At 30.8% G+C, this 25,522-nt stretch overlaps 1 protein-coding gene across 1 annotated transcript in view; it reads right to left on the reverse strand.

Annotated features, from left to right (window-relative positions):
* The window catches only part of LOC111707756 (switch-associated protein 70), a 37,999-nt gene that overhangs the window by 789 nt on the left and 11,688 nt on the right, over positions 1 to 25,522 (reverse strand). The window contains exons 4-23 of the mRNA XM_023480899.1: positions 24,968 to 25,043; positions 24,124 to 24,202; positions 22,359 to 22,399; positions 20,998 to 21,060; positions 19,678 to 19,773; positions 19,530 to 19,598; positions 19,079 to 19,108; positions 14,647 to 14,691; positions 13,228 to 13,306; positions 12,802 to 12,872; positions 12,633 to 12,679; positions 12,312 to 12,365; positions 11,870 to 11,932; positions 11,559 to 11,651; positions 10,623 to 10,659; positions 10,382 to 10,458; positions 9,012 to 9,084; positions 7,237 to 7,317; positions 5,941 to 6,026; positions 4,738 to 4,783 (exon numbers count right to left, since the gene is read on the reverse strand). Coding sequence (XP_023336667.1) covers positions 4,738 to 4,783; positions 5,941 to 6,026; positions 7,237 to 7,317; positions 9,012 to 9,084; positions 10,382 to 10,458; positions 10,623 to 10,659; positions 11,559 to 11,651; positions 11,870 to 11,932; positions 12,312 to 12,365; positions 12,633 to 12,679; positions 12,802 to 12,872; positions 13,228 to 13,306; positions 14,647 to 14,691; positions 19,079 to 19,108; positions 19,530 to 19,598; positions 19,678 to 19,773; positions 20,998 to 21,060; positions 22,359 to 22,399; positions 24,124 to 24,202; positions 24,968 to 25,043 — 1,306 coding nt within the window. The remainder of the gene's footprint in view (positions 1 to 4,737; positions 4,784 to 5,940; positions 6,027 to 7,236; positions 7,318 to 9,011; positions 9,085 to 10,381; positions 10,459 to 10,622; positions 10,660 to 11,558; positions 11,652 to 11,869; positions 11,933 to 12,311; positions 12,366 to 12,632; positions 12,680 to 12,801; positions 12,873 to 13,227; positions 13,307 to 14,646; positions 14,692 to 19,078; positions 19,109 to 19,529; positions 19,599 to 19,677; positions 19,774 to 20,997; positions 21,061 to 22,358; positions 22,400 to 24,123; positions 24,203 to 24,967; positions 25,044 to 25,522) is intronic.

Consider the following 25,522-nt stretch of genomic DNA (forward strand, 5'->3'; position numbering starts at 1 on the left):
GGGGGGGGGGGGAGTTAAAACAGAAAAAATAATTTGCAAAGAAGAATAATTTATAGAAGTGCATAAACTAAGAATTTACATTTTCAGATGTTTTGTTCTGACATGAATTCAGGTAAATTCTTAAGTAACATTTTTTATTTTAGATTTTTATTTTAGTCGTGATTTATTTGGTCTTAAATTAATCTCAGAGAAACTAATAAAATGTTTTCTGGAAATCAGGAACATTTTGAAGCGGTGAAAACATACAGAGAGCTGGGAACTTTTGTATTGTATATATTGTGATCAATGCTTGATCTCAATCATTTGATAATTTGCAGATTAATGTAATATTTATTCGATATCCTTCAAAGTTATCGTATAACCCAGTCAGGGGTTGAAGAGATGAATAACTAAATTGAAGAAATGGAAAGGTATAGTTTTTTTATAGATCCTCAAATGAAAATGCCCAAATGGGATATCGAGATTAAGCGAGATCAGATTGATCAATATCTAACCTAAAAGTATCCAGCACAGGCGTTATCCTGATACCTTCTGTATTACGCTGATCCCATCAACCTGTGTACTTTTGATCACAATTTGACCTATTAAACATATTTTTTTCACCTTTCTTATACTTCAATTAAGCGTTTTAAATGAAAAAGTAAAAAAATGACAACCTCGTAAGTTTGAAGTTTATTGAATTATAGAACATAACGGGATAGAATTGAAAAAGAAGAAACCGAACGTATGTCGCCCTGTTCAGTCCAGGGTGGGACGTATGTTAACTATCCAAAGCCCAGATATCGACTGATGAATTATAGAGTATATTACTTACTACCCAATTCGCTAAAACATGTTCCGTATTTATTAATTTGACGTCATACAGGGTGTTCCGACAAACCGATTTAAACTGGTATCTTTAAAAAATCAATGATTACTTTTTATTGTGGTTTTATAATGGGGACATGTAGATTTCTTCCTGAATATTGAGAAAATTGTAAGAATTATTATTTAAGCCAGAAAAACTTCCACATCAAGGACTAGCTAAAGGTTTAAATTGGGTACTGTTAATAATCGGACATGACCCTCCATTTTTGTAATTTCAGGGGAGGGGGAGACTGAAGGCTTACCCCCCCCCCCATTGTAAATCACTCTGTACTGTCATGGCTTTCCTGAAAAAAAATTCGCTAATTATGACGATTTAAAATTTGTTCCTTAAATAAAAACAAATATTCATTTTAAATTATTTTTTTTGGTTTGTTTTTCGTTTTTCACCAAAAAAACGTTCGTTAACGAAACCGATGCTCTTCTATAACTTAAAGAAACAGAGACAACATATAATTAATACAGAGTTTTGCCACATACTCTGATCTTCTTATATCATATATCTTAGCAAGCCAATATAATATATAATATTCTAAACTACGAATTCTGTTAGATAAAATAGTCTCTGTTTGAAATATCAAAGGTTTACACAATCAGGTTGTAAAGAGATAGTTTAGTTTAATGCATTTAGACTCAATTCCTATCTGATCACTACCATTTACTAGAATAAACCAGATGTACTGTAAGAAACGCCTACCCAGAAAGGGGCGGAAAAGTAAAAAAAAAAAATCCGGACAAGCTTATTATAGGTTAAATCTAAAGGTTATGCAATATTTTATAAAACATCATATCTCCTTGGGGAGAGGGGGGGGGGGTATTTTCGCACTTTGCTTCCCTGAAATTGGCGCATGCTCCCAACTAATTAATATTAATGAAATGAATCAATTTAGATAATTTAGTTGAGCAGGATATCGAATTGAATTAAAGAGTAAGAAAGGATTAGGATTAAGTCACTATGTTGCAAATGCTATTTCACGTCAAACTAAATTCCACGTTAGATTGAAATCTTATATGTTTTCAATCAATAATTACTCCTCGTGATGAAAAACTATTGAGAAGAACAAAAATGTTGAGAATTTCTAATATGTAACTGGAGCTGGGAACTTTTGAATGGTTCATAGCGGGATTAAAGCTTGATCCACTCTTTTTCTTAATCTCGAGATCAAATAATGCTTGTTTACCTCTTGTTATTAATCTCCAGATTAATTAACTGATCGGGATTAAGGATATCCCATTCTAAAGTTTTCAGCTCAGATAGAGTTTTTCCTAAGCTCTGAATACCGAAGTCTCAAATTCGTAGCAGGGATGTCGCACACATTTTACATTCTAGCTGTATGTCTAGTTTGCAGTGTGTAAAATTTCAAAATTTTTGAGAAATCACTTTCACGAAATTTCACGAAAATGCTGAACTTCAGATCCAACGTTTAAAAATTATTTTTGCCAATTTATTAAACTTTTTGCTAGATTTTTCAAATTTAGACAAAATCTGTTGTTTTAGAATCTAAGACATGCTTAAGCAAGAAAAATTGTCAAATATTAATTTAGGATTAGATTTAAGATTTTCTTGTCTAAATTATTTCCGATTTATCAATCAATCTATGTATCTATCATATCCTAGAATTTCATCAAAATCTGACGCAAAATTGTATTAAGTAAAGGAATTGAGTCTTTGCCACAAACTATGATTTTCTAATTCGTATATCTTTGCAACCCTATATCGTAAATCTTAGATGTTTTAAACTATGAATTCTGATATATCAAGTAATCTAAGTTTGAAATATTACAGTCTTACAACATCAGGTTGCAAAGATATAGGGATTGGAAAATTTAAGTTTGTGACAAAGACTCATTTTCTTTGTAACTTAATTGTAATAATTTACAATAGTGTATCTGATCAATTATTAGATCTGAGAATTAGAATGGAGTACATACAGTGTTATCCACAAAGGACGAGACTGTAAAACTAAAGACGACTTAAAACTTATAAGATATGTTTTTTCATATTTACGAATATCTTTTTTATATTTATGAATTGCTTGGTGAACCCGATTTAAATTCAATTTTATCTTAATACAATATCACGGGCAGCCGTAGTACATTTGAATTTCCGAGCCGGGTCAACCATTCCAGTCCAAGATTACTGTACCTAGCTCTATGGACAGGACTAGCCGGTGCAACAAGGTTGACGCGGTCAGACTTTATGCTTCATATAAGTTGAATTTACTTTTACTGTAGAAGCAGAGGTGCGATAGCAATTATCTTTTCTCACATTTCTTTTATTCTCTTTAAATTTTGATGAACAAAAGTTTTCGAAAGAAATATGTATTTTAAAATATTGCAAGAATACCATGTTTGAGAATTTCATAAATAAATTAAATTTAGAAGACGACCCTGAATTCAGATTCCAGAAAAAGTTTCTAGAAATCTAATTAATATTCAGGTTTAAGAAATCATTTAATAATTTGTTTTGATGTCACCCATATTGTATTTGGCAAGTTTTTCGGCAAAAATTATTTTTATCATTCTGACTTTTAGAATCTTTGCTCTTCAGATCCCTGTTACAACTTTCTAGAGTAAATTTCGAAATAAAAAATAAAACTCTTGTTTGGCAGCAACAGCTGGAGGGCTGCCGAATAAGCAACTATAAACCTTCTGTTTAACAAAAAATCGCTTTTGCTGTCAAATTTTGAATTCAAAATTTCAAATCTAGAAATAAAATCTAGGTTTTATTGAAAATTACAAAACACTTATTTCCAAATTATATTTTCAGATCAGAAATGTATTTTTTAAACAATTTTTTAACAAAGAGAATCGAGATAGTTCTCTGTAAAACTTAAACCCTGAATATGTGTTGATTAGTTCAATAAGTATAAGTACAACAATTATAGTTTTTATTTATATTTATATAATATATATGTTTATTTTAGTCAGATCTACTATTTCATACCAATATGTCATGATTTAAGCAAAATACACAATTATTTAGCGAAAACAAATTCTAAAAATATAAAGAGGTTTTTCTGAATTTTAAATATAAAACAAAACGTTAATAACGTTTTTTTCGATAAAACAAAATGCTGATAACGTTTTTTTCAATCAAACAAAACGTTGATAACGTTTTTTCATTAAAAAAACGTTAATAACGTTTTTTAATACGAAAACAACCATAAACGATCGTTAGCTGAATGCTTAACAACCATTATTAACAATCACAATTTAAAGAGTTAAATTTAAAGAGTTAAAGGGCAAGTTTTAGCTTTTGTAAAATTTAATCTTAAAGGTAATGTAGACATAATTTCAAATATATTTCAGATTCACAACACCTTTCTCTGCTCAAGAATGAATGAGCATGTCATTGTTTTATTATCTAAAAATGGATAAATTTCAATGTTGCTTTTTATGCTCCAGAAACAATGCTACAAGTTAAGATGAATTCGATATTTTTTTAAGATATAAAATGGCGACTTCGTTGCGAATCAGACTTGAACTCTTTTAATGGAGGCCAACTTCAATCAAGTCCACGCCAAATGGTTGGATAGTTATAACAACCAAGTATTAAATTTAAACATTCAGGTATTTAAAATCCCATTGTTACAATTTTGTTAACCAAATAAATAATTAATTAATTTTGAATTATGAAGAAAATACTATTTTTTTGGGTTATCGTTTAACAATTTTGTCATTTTTTCTTTATGAACAAAATTAAAAATTAAAAATTAAAGAACAACAAAATTATGAAAATTCTGTTAATTGGTAAATTGATAAAATGTTGAAGTATTATTGGTGTTGATGTTGATGTTGATGTTGTATTGATGTTGATATTGATGTTGATGTTGATGTTTAATCCTCATTGTTGTTGTTGTTGTTGTTTACCTCTTCAGCGTGTGTTCCAGAAACCGGTTTATTCTCATTTCGATTCCTTTAAAAAATAAAATTTTATTTTCAAAATGCCTAGAAATTTTAAATATGTTTAAAAGTATATTATGTATGTCCGATCATAACTCAGGAACCCCTTGAATGATTTGCCTCAAATTTTGATTGGGGAGCTCGGTAGAACCAAGGGAATATTCTTTGCTTGGTTTAAAAGTTCAGTGAGTTGCTTCATTAGGGGAAACTTAGATTCCAGGGAAAGCTAGCTGAGGTTCCAAGCTAGCTTTATATAAAGTAGTAATCTCTGTTTGTTCGTATGTTCGATAATAACTCATGAACCCCTTAAAGGATTTACTTCAAAGGTACTGAATTTTTGCCCAAAACTATAATTTTTAAATCCCAATGTCTTCGCGACCCGATATAGTATAGTAGACCTTTGATAGTTTAAACTATAAATTCTGCTAGATGAAGCTACTTGAGTTTGAAATGTCAAAGGTTTACACCATCAGGTTGCAAAGATAAAGGGATAAGAAAATTTTAGTTTCTGGCAAAAAATTAATTCCTTTTGATTGGTTGAACCTGGGGAATGTTTTTCGATTGGTTTAAACATTCTAAGCTTAAAGGGTAGATTTTTATACAGTGATAACCAGAAAACTTTGATGATGACTTTAAGACTCAAAGTTATGACTTTAAATAGTCCAATGAGCATGAGACACAGCAATTGGGCAGTGCACACAGACTCATTTGATTTGATAACTTACTCGTATAACTATTTGCCTTGTAATAACATCGAATACACTTTAATGTCGTCTTCCTATTACAACGTTTACTGGTTTTCACTGTATGGAAAGTTTAGTTCCCTAAGCTAAGTCGTCTTTAATCTTGGGATTTATTTTGTGACATTCAGTCGTCAAAATTCTACTAGCCCCTGCATTTCCAAAATATGGCCTGCCTTTTTAGTGCTGTGAATATTACTGCTGATATTAAGAATGTTGATATTTTTCATATCTCGGGTAGTATCTAAAGCACAAAATAAACAGACCACATTTTGGAAATGCCAGGACAAGGGTTATTTTGTGATAACTATCCCTAAATTTTTTTCTTCTAAAATTAGGTTGACAAAAAAAATGCAGCAAAGAGCAAAAATCAAAGACGACCTACAGGTTTTGATTGCAACTGTCATGTTTAGTGGGACGCCCTGTATACCTTCTTCTGATAGATCTAGAGTAGCTTGTTTCTCTCATACTGGCTGAACGCAATGGTCGGTATTTAGGGGTTCCCTCACCAACATCCTGGATTATTAAAACATTTTAAAATAGAACTTAATAAATTTCAAAGTACAATTCTATTTGTAGAATGCGAAATCTTGAGAATGAACTTAACGAGAAATGGAACAAATTTTCGAGTTTCATTCCTCTTGGTTGGGATTTGGTCTCTGGCTTTGACCCAGAACTTCGGAGAAACAGGGATAGTACAGGGTGTCCCAAAAACATGGGAATTCAGTGACGAATTCAATATCGTCTTTGTTATGAATTAGCATTGTAATACCTAATTTCAAAATATGGCAGACGAAACTCTTATAGATTACAGCTTTCTCTGTAGGTATCACTATACTAAATCAAAGAATTATTTGAAAAGACGATATCGAATTCGTCACTGAATTCCCATGTTTATTGGGACACCCTGTCGTAAAAAAAACATTGAAAAACTGTCAAGAAATCATTTCATAAATTCTTTTGATATCTCCATATGTTCTTGGTTAAACTGTAGGTACTCACAACTCCTTACAGGTATCATAGCTTTCCGCTCGAATTCTGAACGCAAAATCGGCCTTTTCTCCGGCCTTTGAAAAGTAAGACCAATATTAATCAATAGCCAATAAGCTATTTAGTTTACCCCGAAATTACCCAAATACGTGAACAGTCCCTTTAACTTCCAAATCAGAGTTTATTTAAGGGGTGTAACCAAGAAACATAATTTGGAACCTGTTTTTATAAGAGTAAAATTTTCAGTGACTACAGTTTAGGACTGTGCATTTTCAAACCTTTAACAAAATGTTAAAATAACAGAATGGACCAAATTTTCAGGTATCGTTTCTACTTCTGAATCACAACAAACACGTTTTCACTGATGGAGATAATTTTAAATTAAATTAAAGTGTAGGAAAAGTTGTTCATCCTTTGTCTATCGTCCTAGGCTATGTAAAAATTCTTAGATATATATCTAGAGGATGAAACTAACCAGAAATAGGACGATATTTTCAGGTTTTTCTCTCTCTCTTATAGATTGGGAATACAATGTTGATCCACAGATTAGATACCTGAAGAACTGATAGGGTTGAAGGATGAAGGGTAGGAACATACCTGAAGAACTGATAGGGTTGAAGGATGAAGGATAGGAACTATGATACCTGAAGAACTGATAGGGTTGAAGGATGAAGGATAGGAACTAGATACCTGAAGAACTGATAGGGTTGAAGGATGAAGGGTAGGAACTAGATACCTGAAGAACTGATAGGGTTGAAGGATGAAGGGTAGGAACTCTCGGAAGCTCTTTATGGAATTCGTATTCTTGCTCATGCACCTGAATTAAAAACCCTAAAATTGTAGCATTTATCAAAGAATATGTGTCCAGAGGCCGAATTTAAAGAATTTGAGCGGCGGCTTAAATTTAAGCCGCGGCTTAAATATGGTTGGTTCCACTTAAAATTGTATAAATGTTTCAAGATTTAAGCCGGCGCTTGATTTAAACCGGGTTTTGGTGGATTTAAGCCGCGGCTCAAATTCTTTAAATTCGGCCTCATGTTATCTTTATGTTATCTTTAGAACAAGAGATACTGGAAAAAAACTTATTGTTATGTACATATACGATCTTTCTTTTTGCGCTATTATTTGTAAATATTGCGAATATTCTACTTGCAATCACAACTTATGTATAAATTAAAGGAATTAATTGCAATTTCCGATTCACAATGGTACCCTTGAAACCTTTATCTGATCAATGATCTGGAAAGCGCCTGCCTAGGGTTAAACGGAGGCTCAATTATAATTTAGCTTTAGCTTACAGTCCATATCATCAGTTGGTTTCTTTAGCCAAGGACTATGGCCTCTAAAATGTTATAATTAGATTAGTTTAAGTCTCAAAGTTTACCTTTATTTTAGCCTCCAGAACTTCTTGACCCACGTTGACCCGCCTAGCTCTCTCTTTAAGTTTTTTTAACTCCTCATCCAACCTAAAAAACAAGTTTTTTTTAAAACAATTTATTTTTTATTTTTTTATTTTATAAATTGGCTACAGTTAATACAGAAAATTATAATTTTACTATTCTTTTTGTCATCGTTGATAATTTTGAAAAAAACAAATATTTTCTGGACTCTCATTCTGCACAATGTATGCATAAAGATAGATTGCGCATAAGACGACATTTTTCATCTTGAAAGATATAAATGTACAGACTACTGAGATGTTTTAAAGATATTCCTATTATATAGATTAATTATGTCGGTTGTGAACATTGGCTGTTCTTATGTCATTGAGTACTTGTGGTGCACATGAGTTCTGTAGAGAGAAATTTAAGTTAGTTTAGTCCTTCTCATGTCCTTCTTCAGTTCTCGTCTATATGATATATTGCTCAGTGAAATATTGTTGTTCAAATGGTTCCATTCCCATTATTTTGAAATCCATTAAAACACTAAACCACCCTGCTTATCAATGAAATACACTTTTACCCCTAGAAGTATGAGTTCGCGGACTGTACAATTCTTGGTGATTTTGCGTACATAAGCTATCTATGTTTATTTATTTATCTATGGATGTATGATTTGTCTAGACAACAAGTAATTTCAAACGTTAAAGTAAGGGGCCAGATACATAAATTTCACTGGAAGGATATCATTCATTAGGCGTGCCGTCCTGTTTTGCATTATTTAATGTCTGTAAGTGTACTGTACAGCTTGTCCGAGCGGGTTAAAAGTCTGCCCGGCACTTGAAATGAACCTGAGTTGACAGTGTGCAGAGGGAATTTTAGAAAAACTAAACCAAGAGTAGAGTAACAGACCAGAGCGCCCATATTAGTTTAAAAGTTGCCTGTCTAGCCTTTACTTTTTACTGTACCGGCCCGTCTAGGGTACCCAGTTTATGGTTGACCCAATGTGTTTTAAATAGATAGATAGATAGATAGATAGATAGATAGATAGATAGATAGATAGATAGATAGATAGATAGATAGATAGATAGATAGATAGATTGATTGATAATAGATAGATACATAGATATACCTGAAGGGTGCGAACTATCTCTTCGTCCCGTTTAGCCTGCTTTTCTTCTTCTAAGAGTCTCTCTAATTCTTCTCTAAACAAAATGAGAAAATTTAGAAAAAAGTCATATAATTTTCTATTTTTTTTAACAATCTTCTTCAAATGAAAAATATCGGTCATACCGGTCTGAAGGATCAAAATCTTTGGCAATTTTTATAAAAAAATAAAATTTTTTTTTGGAAATATTAGGAACGGTTTGTTTTGATCGGAGTAAAGAAAATTATTGCAGTTTAGAGTAACATATAGATTAGGACATCTACAAAAAAATTGGAATTGAATTAAAATAAAGTTTTCCCAATTATATTTTGCCAACATCCTATACTGCTAGTGCTGTGTTGTAAAAAAAAATTTTAAGTAAAAATTGCATTATTCCATTTTATAATAGGCGTCGTTATTATTATTATATTTTTGGCTTTTAGGAGGCTTCTATCAATTAGATAATCTAAACAAAGCAAAGAAATTGTTCAATTTTTGTCTCATCCTTACTTCATTAGATCGGGCCAACTTTGTCAGGTCGCCGAAATTTGCCCTTGGCTTTGCCTTAACTTCAATTTTTACCTTTTTGTAGACCTGAAATCAACTTTTCAAAGTTTCTATTCCCATTTAAAAAAAAAAAAAAAGACAAAGACCAAACGGTTTCTCTACGGGAATAATTGACGTAATTTTAAGTGACCATCCATTTCTAGAGTCGCATGTCCGATTCACAATAAATCAGGCAGATTGTCTTATTTCTGTCTGAAAGTGTTTAATTCTGGCAGCTTTATTCATTCTCTTTTATTGGATACCCCCGCTAAACATTTAACAGAGAACTCGCATTTGAAATTAATCCATTTTTAAAATTAAAAAAGAGGGATGACTACAAAGATTTAAAGGGTACCGTTGTGAGTCGAAATACATCTACAGTGACCACTGACCCTTTTAGGAATAAAAACTAAACAATTGTTATCGCACATGTTTCCAGTCTTCACGATAAAATGTTTTAAAAATATTTATGTTTATTTTTACCTTATAGTTTCAAGTTCCTTATTTTACCTTATAATTTCAAGTTCCTTATTTTTACCTGATTATTTCAAGTTCCTTATTTTACCTTATAATTTCAAGTTCCTTGTTTTACCTGATAATTTCAAGTTCCTTATTTTACCTTATAATTTCAAGTTCCTTATTTTACCTTATAATTTCAAGTTCCTTATTTTTACCTTATAATTTCAAGTTCCTTATTTTACCTTATAATTTCAAGCTCCTTATTTTACCTTATAATTTCAAGTTCCTTATTTTACCTTATAATTTCAAGTTCCTTATTTTACCTTATAATTTCAAGTTCCTTATTTTACCTTATAATTTCAAGTTCCTGTGTTCTTTTCAGTTCCTCTTCTTTCTGTATAGTTAACACAAGGGCTCTACTTTCAGCCTTTATAATTGTAATGATAAATTTAATAATCAAAATGATAATAAAAATAATTTTAACGAAAATGAATATTATTATAATGACAATAATCAAAACAGTAAAAAAATAATAAAAATAATTGAAATTTAAAAAAATAAAAATAATAGTTCAATATAGAAACGGTTTACCTTCATTCTTGCCTCTTTTTCAGCCTCCAACTCTGCTCTGTAAAAAAATGAATTATTATTATTATTATCATCTTGAATCGCAGTTTGATTTGATTTGATTTTTTTCTTGCATTAGTTCAGGAATCAATGAAATCAATGTTTTTCTTAAGATTTCTAGGGGAAAAAATTTAAACTAACAAGATTTAAAGCTGAAAAAGTAATATTAAGCTACCGTTAAAGGTAAAGATAGCAATGCCCGATTTACAACAGTACCCTTGAAACCTTTATCTGTTAAACATTGTGGAAGATAACTTCGTTTTTCTGACTTAAATGTGTTAAATTCTGTGAATTTCTCCATTGTTTCTTATGAGCAATAAATCTAAAGTTTTTGCAGAGAAAGCACAATAAAATAAATACTTTAAATAAACAAAAACATGTATTTTCAGACCATAATTTTAAGGGTTCCATTATAAATCGGGAATTGTTATAATCACTTGAATTTGGAGGGTTACTTGAAATTACGCGAACTGTCAAATTAAAACTTTTAAATTCAACTTGTGGAAATGGATTGTATATTATTCTTAAAGTAAACCATGTGCACAAAAAAAGACAAAAAAAAAAACTAAAAAGAGACAAAACTGAACCATATATAGGTCACCATTTACTTGATTAAGAAAACGTATCTAGGTCTATTCCCAGATCCTGGTGATGCTCTTGGCGATCATGATCATTAATAAAGGTAGATTCTTCGGGATCGTCAAAGTTCAAAAACGACCATAACTTTGGTAACCAAACAACGAACCACAAATACTTATTTTCATGATACTTTTTAAAGCCTATCGTTTCGTTTTTCCCTTTTTTTCCATTGTTGATTGAAAGATCAGTTTGTTTGCAGAAATATGAAAACGTCCAATCCCTACAACAAAGGTCCCCATTAACTTGTTTAGGAAAACGTACTTAGTCTGCTCTACCAGATCCTGGTGACTGATTCTCTTTACAATCTCTTCATCTCTCTGCTCTCTTCGACCCGCTGCCAAACTGCGTTGGTATCTGAAATATTGATTGATTGATTAAGCCATCATGTAAGACATCAATCACAAATTGATTAATTATTAAATCAATTACAAAGTTTATTAAAATATAAAACATTGGAATGAATAATCATTTAAAATTGATTTATAATTGATGAATCCTTTGAGCAAACCATTGATGGATATATTTGATGATTTGTTTAAAATATTCATTGATTGATTAAATGAGTTTATTACCTTGATCCTTGGTAGGAAAACTCGATTGCTTTCTCAAATGCCGCACACCACTGTAGACGGGACCTGAAATATTATTCAATTTGAACTGTTGTGGTCACCAGTTTAGCAAATATTCAACAGGAAGACGACCTTAGATAAATCTAAAGTGTTAATTCAGAATCTCACGGCCGTCTTTGTATTAATTCTTAGAACTATTATATGTTAAATAAGTAACAGTGTGTACTTTAAATTGTACTAATGCTATCTATGCACAGGAATTCCCACAAAGGATGATACATCATAATTCAAATAAACTTATTTCTTTCTTTGCCAATTATCATTAAGCAAACCATGTAGAGACAACATTTAAGGTAGATGCCTTAATTTAATTGGTGTTCCTCATATTTGAATAGTTTCAAGTCGTTTTTACAGTTTCATCCTTTGTTGGTCCCCCTGTATGTACCTGTGATCGTAGGCCTGAAACTCAAACTGTTTATTGCCCCCTGCCAAAACAAATCTAAAAAGTTCAATATATAAATCAAATTTTAATTGACCCTAAATTAGATACAGCCAGGTTCGTGGTACCCTTAACCCTTAATCAGGACGATATTCTTTTTTTCTGATGCAAGTAACTTCATTAGAAACCACAATCGAAATATACAATTTTGAAAAAGAAAAACACAAGATTAACTCCATCATGTTTAATATTAGAATATCAAAAAGTCTCAAGTCAACCAATTTAAATTTTAAATTGTATATTTTTATAAAAAAGTATGAGCGCTACCTATGTGGAGATTGCTTCAGTGGAATAATAGATGTCTGTGTCAAAACCTGAATACAACTTGTTTTTCTCCATAATCAAAATTTTAATTTTGTTTTATAACATTTTTGATATATTTTCACTGTAAAGTTTGAATTTTTTCATTTCTTAGCTCTGCTATAATTGTTTTTACCTTTTCCACTCTACATTGCTGGTTTAACTCTATTTCTCCCTTTACATCCAACTCATTACAATTGCTGTACACTAGATAAATATTTATTTATGTGTAATACAATTACAAATATATTTTGTTTACTTTACTTCATCAATTTGATTACTTCTAGCCGTATTTGAAAATAAGTAATTAGCTGTATTCTGGTATATGTATGGAATAACCTGTATTCTGGTAATGTATGGAATAACCTGTATTCTGGTAGATGTATGGAATAACCTGTATTCTGGTAGATGTATGGAATAACCTGTATTCTGGTAGATGTATGGACTAACCTGTATTCTGGTAGATGTATAGAATAACCTGTATTCTGGTAGATGTATGGAATAACCTGTATTCTGGTAGATGTTTGGAATAACCTGTATTCTGGTAGATGTATGGACTAACCTGTGATTCTATGAGGACGCACAACAATCCAGCTTTCTCTGAAGGACGGAAACAGATCTAGTCTCTTCTTCAGCTTTCCCTGAACAGTGTGATGTGTATTCAGTTGCTTCGATTTTGGCACGTTTTTTTGCATAGATTTTCTTTAGGGGTCAAAATTCGGCATAGTTTAAGAAACACAATTAGATTCAAAATAGTTTATTATAAACATTTTCTTTCTTAGATTATTTCAAATTTTAACCCTTACAGAAGATATGTGAAAAAACGATCCAAAAACGGACGTGGATCGTTTTTTGGATCATTTTTGAATCGTTTTTTGAATCGTTTTTGGATCGTTATTGGATCTTCTTTTGGATCGGTTTTTGGATCGTTTTTGATTTGTTTTTTAGATCATTTTTGGATCGTTTTTGGATCGTTTTTTGGATCATTTTTGGATCGTTTATAAGATCGTTTTTGGATCGTTTTGGATCGTTTTTGGATTGTTTTTGGATCGTTTTTGGATCGTTTTTGGATCGTTTTTGGATCGTTTTTGGATCGTTTTTGGATCTTTTTTGGATTGTTTTTTGGATCGTTTTTGGATCGTTTTTGGGTCGTTTTTTGATCGTTTTTTGATCGTTTTTCTTATTTGCTTAGGAAAGAAATATTGCAAAGTTGAATAAAAGAAACTTGACAGAATACAGTTTTGAAATCTCGAAAGTTTTATTGATTTTTTTTCTTCATAACGATCCAAAACGACAATTGCTTTTTTTCCAGCAAATTTAGAGAAGTTTTGAAATTATAATTTGCCCCATTTTAACCCTAAAGAAATGTTTCACTCAAAAGAAACCAAAACCACTTGTTTTACGCTACAAATTTTTTTTTAAGTTTCCATTTCCGCTCCCAAAAATATCTGATTGGAGGGAAACCGGAAAGGTAGTTTTGTTTTTACTTTTTTATTGAATAATGACAGTTTAAAGCGGAGCAAAGTCGTCTTTTCTTGAAAAACGACTGGAATTAATCAAATAGTCCAAGAAACATGAATTACGGCAATTGTGCAGTACAGACTCATTTCCCTTTTTTCAATCTAATATATTACCATGGTAGAACTTTTTAATGAAAACATAATATGTACACATGAGATTGCTTAAATGTCGTCTTCCTATTCCACAGTTGATGGGCCTTACTTTACCAAATTATATACATGATTTCTGAGGCCGAAACTTAAGACATTTTAACCATGGTTAAATCAGATTCTTACCATGGTAGACTGATCGAAGACGACAGATTTTTTAAACCATGGTTAAAATAATCGTAATAGTTTGCGGCATCAGCGCAACTCGGATTTTTAACCCTAGGTCTACCTAGGGTTAAAGTGGGTTCTAGAACAAAGACGACTTTCATCTCGCTTTGTGGTGGTCAAAAATGTAGGAGCTAAAACAATACCTTTTTAATAACATCCAATAAAAAGTAGTCAGTGAGATCCTTAACCTGAAATATTAAAAAATAAAACATTTATTGACTGATACTTATAGAGGTTTTGGAAAGCACAGGGTTACACATAAAGGATAATTTTCAGAGACGACTGTACAAAATTCAACCAGCTTTTTTTCTTACATTTTTAGTTAACGAACAGCTTGAAAAAGGTTTGAAAATGCCCAGCTTTAGAGAAAAATACATCTATAATTTATCTAAACACCCCCCTCCACCATTCACTCCTTATTAGTATATTCTTATAAGCCAGATTCAATTAATTATGCTTTTTTGCAACTGCATTTATATATTCTAGTAACTGTACTTATATTCCTTGTTAAAACTATATATAAATATTCCTACTTACATCTGTATTCCTGAATTTCTAAATTCCTACTTACAACTGTATTTATATATTTCTTGTTACAACTGTATTTATTTATTCCTTGTAACACCTGTATTTATATATTCCTTGTTTCAACTATATTTATATATTCCTACTTACAACTGTATTTATATATTTCTTGTTACAACTGTATTTATATATTCCTTGTAACACCTGTGTTTATATATTCCTAGTTACAACTGTATTCATATACTCTAGTTACAACTGTATTTATATATTCCTTGTTACAACTACAGGGTGTCCCACATCAAATTAGACCGCGTCAATGGGTCTAGATTACGATTTGGGGGACAAATCAGAAAATTTAAAAAGAATGAATCATTTTGAAAAATTTAATAAGGCTATTAGAATTTATTTTTTTAAGAAAATGCTAGATTTTTCGAGTATTATGTGCGTATTTACTATTTAGGTGTTAAAGATTTGAGATAATCTAATATGATATTGGACGCTCTGTATATTATATATTCCTACTCACAACCGTACTTTAATATTCCTTGTTACAACTGTATTTATATATTCCTTGTTACAACTATATTTATATATTCTAGTTACAACCATAGATAAATAAATAAACATAGATAGCTTATGTACGCAAAATCACCAAGAATTGTACAGTCTGCGAACTCATGCTTCTAGTGTACTTCAAAGATAAGCGGGGTGGTTTGGTGTTTTAATGGATTTCATAAAAGAGTGTAAAATAACTCCGGGAATCGAACTATTTGAACAACAATATTTCACTAAGAAATATATCATTTTGACGAAAACTGAAGAAGAACATGAGAAGGACTAAACTAACTTAAATTTCTCTCTTCAGAACTCATTTACACCTCAAGTACTTAATGATATAAGAACATCCAATGTTCACAACCGACCTAGTTAATCTATATAATAGGAATATCTTTAAAGCATCTCTGTACATTTATATCTTTTAAGATGAAAAATGTCGTCTTATGCGCAATCTATCTTTATCTATGGTTACAACTATAGTTATATATTCTAGTTACAACTGTACTTACATATTCCTTGTTACAACTTTATTTATATATTCCTTGTTACAACTATATTTATATATTCCTTGTTACAACTATATTTATATATTCCTAGTTACAACTGTATTTATATATTCCTAGTCACAACTGTATTTATATAATCCTTGTTACAACTATTTTTATATATTCACTGTATTTATATATTCCTAGTCACAACTGTATTTATATAATCCTTGTTACAACTATTTTTATATATTCTTTGTTACAATTATATTTATATATTCTTTGTTACAACTATATTTATATATTCCTTGTTACAACTATATTTATATATTCCTAGTTACAACTGTATTTATATATTCCTTGTTACAACTACATTTATATATTCCTTGTTACAATTATATTCATATATTCCTTGTTACAACTATATTTATATATTCCTTGTTACAACTATATTTATATATTCCTAGTTACAACTGTATTTATATATTCCTTGTTACAACTATATTTATATATTCCTAGTTACAACTGTATTTATATATTCCTAGTCACAACTGTATTCATATAATCCTTGTTACAACTATTTTTATATATTCTTTGTTACAATTATATTTATATATTCCTTGTTAAAACTATAATTATATAGAGTATTATAAAACCCTATTTGATTTATATTTGACCTGATACAAAAGTAAAGGGTAAGGAAGGTGACATTACGTTTGGATACAGTGTAATGTAGGTTTATGTTCAACAATGTTGCTTTTACTTGGATTAAACTTTTATTTTATAATCCCTATATTATTTGCAACTTGATGGTGCAAAATTTTGAGATTTCAAAATTATAAGAATGAGAAAATTAAAATTTGTGTGCAAGTGTTAAGCTCAATTGTTAATTAGAACTTTGAAAATTAATAACTGTCAACTTATCCTTTAGAAAGATCCAGACTGTAATGAAAAGTTACACCAATTTTCAAGACTGGGTCGACTTTAAAGTATCTCGAAGCCTTGGTCTTTGATTTAACTTACTCACTCAATTGAACTTTCCATATCCCTAGACATATTTATTTAAAACGGAAGAACACTTGTTTTGAACTTTAATATTTGGGAAAACTCTCGACAATATTGGTGATTGAGCTTCCAGTCTTTGGATCACGATGACTAAGTTTGCGCACTAAAACCAAAGAGAATAGAATATATATTAGAGGGGAATTTACTAGAAAAAAGTGTAAAACGGTCATTTTGTTGTACTGTTTCCATACTGCAGGTGTACTTCACATATTTATGCTATATAACCTTTTGGGCCCTGGAACATTATTTTATAGAAAATCTAAAATTAACCAAATTATGAAATAGGCTGGTTTCATAATTGACCAATGATCATTTCACATAGACTCTATGCCTTTTACTTTACATGTTTTGTATTCACCTAATTCACTATAAAGTTTATTTAACAGCTTTAAAAAATTCGAAATTTGAATGGATAGTCTAGGGAACATACTGTATTTATGTACTCTACTGCATATAATTTGTGAACATTTACATGATTTGTACACTTTGAACTCCCTTTCAGGCTAAAAGGGACTGAAAAAATTCATACCGATAGATTCTCTAACTTTCCCTTTAATATATATTCTATTCTCTTTGACTAAAACATTGCCATTTCTTTCTATTAAAGATGGCGCAAAAGTATTCATTGCTATGAATAATTTTTCTCTATAAAATAATCCTTCCCTGTGGCCCCAAACCAATTGATTAAAGGTTAATTGAAGATTGAGAATATTTCAACATATAAATTGGTTTGCAGTTTAGAATTTGCAAAGGATTTTAATACTTGCCCATGCATGCATCTTAGGTTTGATTACTTGCATTCATGCAATGTGTGAAAATTTTCAATTTTTATTCTATTTTCAGTATTTAAGCCAAATTGTGCATTGATGCTTATCAACTTGTCTTCTTGTCTACTCTTCTACTTGTCTACTTGTCTACTTGTCTACTTGTCTACTTGTCTACTTTTCTCCTTGTAGCTACTAGTCTGCTTGATTACTTGTCTACTTGTCTACTTGTCTACTTGTCTACTTGTCTACTTATCTACTTGTCTACTTGTCTACTAATCAACTTGTCTACTTGTTTACTTGTCTACTTTTCTACTTGTCTACTTGTCTACATGTTTACTTGTCTACTTGTCAACTTGTCTACTTGTCTACTTGTCAACTTGTCTAATTGTCAACTTGTCTACTTTTCTACTTGTCAACTTGTCAACTTGTCTACTTGTCTACTTGTCTACTTGTCTACATGTTTACTTGTCTACTTGTCAACTTGTCTACTTGTCTACTTGTCAACTTGTCAACTTGTCTAATTGTCAACTTGTCTACTTTTCTACTTGTCAACTTGTCAACTTGTATACTTGTCTACTTGTCTACTTGACTACTTGTCTACTTGTCTACTTTTCTACTTGTCTACTTGTCTACTTGTCTACTTGTCTACTTGTCTACTTGTCTACTTGTCTACTTGTCTACTTGTCTACTTGTCAACTTGTCAACTTGTCTACTTGTCAACTTGTCTACTTGTCTACTTGTCAACTTGTCAACTTGTCTACTTGCCTACTTGTCTACTTGTCTACTTGTTTACTTTTCTACTTGTTTACTTGTATACTTGTCTACTTGTCTACTTGTTTACTTTTCTACTTGTTCACTTGTATACTTTTCTACTTGTCTACTTGTCTACTAGTCTACTTGTCTACCAGTCTACTTGTCTACTTGTCTACTTGATACTTGTCTACTTGTCTACTTGTCCACTTGTCTACTTGTCTACTTGTCTACTTGTCTACTTGTCTACTTGTCTACTTGTCTACGTGTCTACTTGTCTACTTGTCTACTTCTCTACTTGCCTACTTGTCTACTTGTCTACTTGTCTACTTGTCTACTTGTCTACTTGTCTACTTGTCTACTTGTCTACTTGATTGACTCGGTTAAAGTCTATCTTAAGTGAAGTTTTGTTGAAGTTGACTTACCGCTTCCTCTGTTGTGCTGATATCCAGATCCTGAGTTCCAAACATAATTTATCAATCAATCAATCAACACAAACCATCCAAAAAATGAATCAATCAATTGACGAATCAATCAATCAATTGACAATTAAATCAATTAAATCAAATTTCTACGTTAATTCTAATATTTTTGAAAATATTTTACATTCTCACATGCAGTATCAGTACAAATTAGGAAATATTAATTTATCAGTAACAGAGTAAAATATTGGTTTTTTAATTTTTTATTTTTAAGCTAAAATTTAACCAAAATTAATAAATAAAATAAAGTTAAACTAAAACTTTCTAAATAAAAAATATTTGAACCAACAAAATTTAATTTTTTTTAATAAACTGACAAATTTATAAGTTGATTAATTCATTTGATTTATTCATTGATCAGTAGTAATTGATTTATATAACGACTTTTGTTTTCCTTGGCATATTTAGATTCTAGAACAGCAAGAAATATAGAAAACTTGAAAACAGGCATCACCGATACAACCTGTAATCAGATTATAATAATAATAATAATAATAATGAAATAACAGCTGATATTCTACAGGAAAACAGTTAATTTGAACCTGATCGAACTGTTCCGGGTCCCATGAGTCCCCTAACCCCAAACAGTTGATAAACTGCTGATAAACCAATTCTACTTCACGAGCCGCCATGATAGCCTAACAAATATTAATTATTTCCGCTCTCAGTGCTATAAAGCAGTGCTATAATTTATCTTTACCAAGAGGGTTCAGATCTTTTTTCAAATGTATTTAGTCTGACAATCTCCACTTAACGTTTCTACATCTTCAGTCCGTGTACTGCAAATTACTACAGAACCACAGACTATACAGACTGATTATCTCCTTGCACAGGGTGGGCTACGTAGGCATAAGTTGACCCGGCATGACATGCTACGTTTTTACGATAGGATTTTAAAGTGCCATCTCACGGCCATTTGTTGAACATAATACCCATTCAGGGGTTAAGTTTTACAACTTTTAAAGAAATACTCCAATTTTAAACGTGAAACATTACATTTATGAATTCAGTCTGTTTTTGTTCCATATCTAAAGGATCCAAATATCCCTGAATACAGATGTTTGCTGATTGGTCGTGTACAGTACTTGTACACAATAGAACATGCTGTGGGAAATATCGCATATCATAGGTTTCAATCGATCTATGTAACTCTATTATCTCTGTGCAGAACGCACCGAAAGCTTATTATCTAATAGATGATAACCTTATAAAATTTTTATTTTATTTCAATTTATGTCGAAAAAATTATTCTAGAAATATTACCGTACTTCGTTAAATAAACCCTATTGTAATTTGTACGGGGGGCCTCTAGTGTTTTTGGGCATAACTCAACAAGTTTTGGTTGGAGGTTATTCTATTTTTTTACTTTTCTAATCACCTATCACTGGTTTTAAAGCTGGATTATTATTTAAACAGCCTACGACAAAAGGAAATTTCCGAAAGCACAATTTTGCCAAGACATTTTGCTTAATTTTTAGAACGATGCTTTTGAAGGGAAATTTCAAATGTTGAGTTTTTCCTATATACACCATTGCCTTTGTTATTTTTTTTAATATTTTGGCATACTTGAATTGGACCCACAAGGTTTTTTTTAATTACTGGATTTCTCGATAAATATTTGGGTTTGAAGTAAAAAATGCGAAATGAAATAGATTAATATCAAAATAAGGAAATAGAGGGCAGGGTATTTTTGGTAAAAGTACATCTATATCTAAGCGATTTAAAAAATAGTAAACAAAAAGTAGATGTTTTAGTGAATAATCATGAAAAATCTCATTTCTTGTCATTTTTTAAATACATGTTGTTCCAATAAACATGATAAATGAGACGACATTAAAATAATTTCATTTTCCTTGATTTACCTGAAGATTGCCCGAGTGTTCATCTTGAATAATTTCCCCGAGCATACAGAAAATCCGCCAAACCTAAACAATGTACACTGTACAGTTGATATTACGCGGCGCGGTTTATTTAATAAGGAAACAGTAAACAAATACATTACAATGTACAGGATACAGCACACAGTACACTTTGCAGAACACTGTATACTTTATAGTACACAATACACTGTCCCGTACAATTTACAGCACACTGAAAAGTATAATATACCCACTTAGGATTATAAATATCTTCTTAGCTTCTTAAATACAACAATTGAAACTCTTAAAATATGAACATCATAAGGTTAATTAGTGTCTTTTTGTCCTGAATATTGTCTTCTTTAAATGGTATATTCAATGATTTGGCAAAAAAAAGAAACAAGTTTACAATTGTTGGGAATCATATATGTGAGGAAACAGACAGTATAAATATCGTATAGTCATCATTAAAGTACAGGGTGTCCCATGAAACATGACAGTTGGTGAATAGTTTTGAATATCTTCTTCCATACACTGTATTAGATGTTTAAGACTTTTTGCAGTTTATAAAGATAAAAAACCTTTTACTCAAATATATTTTATTTTGAAATCCATTTTACTATAATATGACTGCCATGAAATATTTTTTATTATTTTCCTTGGTATCAAACAACTTAACAAAGTATGGAAGAAGACATCTAAAACTATTCACCAACTGTCATGTTTCGTGGGACACCCTGTATCATCCTTTGTGGGGTATCCCTGTATCCCTGTATATCGTGGATCCATAATTTAATTTATTATCATATTATCATTCACAATCTTAAGAATCAAGTGCACGTCTAAGTTCAAACATTGCATTGGTGAGAATTAATGTTTGGTAGCCCTGTATATATATGTAACAGTAGTCGGCGATTATATCAATACAATGATGACGACTTTTTAAAGTTTTGATTGTTAACAAGGTTTTTTCGAATCACACGTTTACAACTTATAGAAAGTAAATAAGAAATCAAAGAGAAGCTTCTTAAATTTGCAACTTCTTCTGCTTTCATTCATGCTGTTTTAAAAGCTTTATATAAATCAAATTGTAAAGCCGTCTTCATTGTGTTGATATAAAAGCCGACTTAAAACCCATAAACTGTGGAATAGAACGAGGATTGACTGTTAACCCTAAGTCACAATTGAATTCAGTCCAATGACCATGAAACACAGTAATTTTGCAGTGTATTTGTACTGCAGGTCTATTTTTAATCTAATTTTAAAACTGGAAATTCCTTTTCCACTTTATTATGGGTCTTACTGTATTTCATTCTTAAATTATTTAAAAATATAAAAAATTGCTAAAATTATAAAAAATCTACCTGTTTTACACATTTTTCATTGAGGAGAGGGCTGCCTCTTTCTAGAATATTATTAATCAAAATATTATAAAAATCTTTAAGCCAAACAAAGAAAAAGGAAATTCTTATAACCTCTTGTTAGCTGGCTACCCCCCCTTCAGCCCCTTCCCCTCTCCGCAATGTATTATTTTTATGGTGCAATTATATCAAGACAATGACGACGACTTTTTTATCTAAGTTTTGATTGTATACTGTAAGTAAATTAAAAGTTAAAAAGTAATTAAAGAGAAGATTTCGCCAACTTTACCAAGAAAATCAGGACAAATCTGTTGAATTTAGAATTCATCAAATTTAAGGAAATGTTAAAATTGTCAAAAATAAAAAACCGATTGTTAATATAACGAGAACTCTGGTCAAATACAGTGATAACCAGAAAACAATGGATTAGAAAGACGACATTATAGCAATACCTCAGCGTTTTGATTTAGTTACAAAGCAAATATTTTTACTAGTAGTTAGCAAAGCACAATTTAAGTGAAAATGGTCTATATTTAAACTGTACAATTGTTATGTCAATAATGTTCATTGAACTGGTTTAATCTATAACTGGGGTTTAAAAGTCGTCTTCCTATTTCAGAGTTTTCTGGTTATCACTGCATCATAAAACTTGTCATAAATATTTGTATTAATTTTTTCAGTAGTATTTTTAGACTCCAATGTGTAAACTGTATAACTATACCAAATATACAGTGAAACCCTTAATAACGAATACATCGAAAGAATTCATCAAATGTCGTATTCTTCACTTTCTGATAATGGAATGTTGCAGATATTTAGTTTTTGAATTAAATGATTAAATGGAACTCTTTGAAACTGTTACCGCATATTCATAACTATTTATTTATTTTCGCAATTACTGAAATTTACGTAATATAGTATAAAACTCATTGAAAAATTGTCAAGACGACATTTGATAAACTCTTCTGATGTATTCGTTATTAAGGGTTTCACTGTATAAAATGTATCTCTTAATAATAATAATGTCTGAAGTTTGTTTAAGAAATCATAATTTGTCCAAAATTGGGATTATCAAAGATATCGTTGTTTTTCTATTTCAAATATAGAAGATTTTTAATTTTTTAGCAAAAAATAAAATTGTTTGATTCCTCCTTTATCAGCCAAGGTTTAAAAGATACCATTTAGAATCGGAAATTGTCACTTTGTTAAGAGTTTCTTTAAAAAAGAGTAATTAACCATTTGCATTTTTTACAATTCGATCAAAAGTGAAAACCAGAAAACTTGGGAAAAGAAAGACGACTTTTAGACTACAATTTTCAAATTACATTAAAGATCTGCAGTGCAGGTCTTTAAACTACTCGCAAAACTATTAATTACTGTTTAACAACATTAAATACACTTTAAATATTGCTTTCATGTCGTCTTCCTATACCACATTTTTCTGGTTCTCACTGTATACACCTGAGAAAGTTGAAAGCACTTTTTAACAATACTTTAGGTGGATATCATATAATAAAACAAGACTTTCGTATATATTTATGTTGCCTATAGCCGGTCAAATGGCTGGACCGATTGGGCTGAAACTTTTTGTGGACACTCATGGTGGCCGGGGACTGGGGAGTGTTATAGGCTAAAACAATAGATTTTTTTCTTAACGCCGGGAGTTTCAGCTAGTTTTTCAATAAAAAGGAGATACATACGAGAAACATTCGCGACTGGTTTTCGGATTCATAATTTAAAAAAACAAAAAAAAACATTGAGTTTTTACCTATATATGGTGTTTTACAAATCAACCAACAGACGTCTTCTATTTTATTTTCCAATTCCATCTGATCTTCAAGACTCATCTGCAAAACAATAGATTTGAAAGATCATCAGTCAATATGAGTGTAGTTAGTAATTTATGGAGCCAATCAGCAGCTAGTGAGTGAGATATTTAATGAAAGATTAGTAAGTTAGGAGGTTCGTAAGTGAGTAAGCAATAAGCACCAAGCAACTGAATTTATAGTTTGTAATTTCAATTGAATTGATAATACTTGTTTTCAATCCTTATGACAGAAACATATTTAAAGTAATGAATAGGGTCAACCCAGACCGCAAAATATATATTAGAAAAATGTATGGAGGCCGCAGGGTTACCCACAAAATATGAAACTGTGAAGGCGACCTTAGGCCGAATTTAAAGAATTTGAGCCGCGGTTTAATTTAAGCCGCGGCTGAAATATGGTTGGTTCCACTTCAATTTGTATTAGATTTTTCATGATTTAAGCCGGCGGTTAATTATAACCGGTTTTTGGGGGATTTAAGACGTGGCTTGAATTCATTAAATTCGGACACTGCAACACTAAAAATATCACATTAAGTCTTTTGCCTTATTAAATATTTGAATGGCTTATTTAATGATTTTGCAAACAATAAAACAAGTTTATTGTATAGAATAAAGAAAAAGTTGTCTCTGAAGTCTCATTTTTTGTGGGTAACCCTGTATACTCTATGATGTTTGGATCATCATCAACAGCAAATTTTAGATAGAGTCGAGACTGATCAATCAATTAATCGATCAATTGATCGATCAATTGATTGATCAATTGTAAAGCAAGTGAGTGATTAACCTTATCTGGAAGCGAAGCAAAGACCTCCCTCTGTAGGTAGAACCTGTACTGAGCGAAGGTAAGTGTATCTGTACTCCTGAACATAAATCAGTCTTGGTTTTAAATGTCGTCTTACTTTTAAGATTACATTTATTCGGTGTTGTCAACTGCAGAGAAAAGTGACTATCCACATGAAAAAGATATTATTTAATTAAATCTTAAATATTCAAATATTAATCGACTCAACGGAAATCTTTCTTTTCTAAAACTTTTAAGATGATAAATTAAAAAAGATTGATAATCATTAAACTTTCTCATTGGCAAATGTTCCAAAATTTTGAACCTAATTATTTATCCATCTTTTTGAGCGAGAACGTTTGTTAAATATGGTTTCTAAAAGTGGCATCATAAAGAAACTATAGGTTGTACAACAAAGCTAGCTAGCTTCAAATAAATTTCTTTCATTCGTTGACTTTGGATTGTAAGGGAGTTGAGGATTCATTCAAAAGTTTTTGGCTCTGATTATTTATAGAATAAATTGATTGAATTTATTATGTCCTGAATTAATAAGAGATA

The sequence above is a fragment of the Eurytemora carolleeae genome, unplaced genomic scaffold (genome assembly GCF_000591075.1).
Source record: "Eurytemora carolleeae unplaced genomic scaffold, Eaff_2.0 scaffold583, whole genome shotgun sequence".
Taxonomy (NCBI): Eukaryota; Metazoa; Arthropoda; class Copepoda; order Calanoida; family Temoridae; genus Eurytemora; species Eurytemora carolleeae.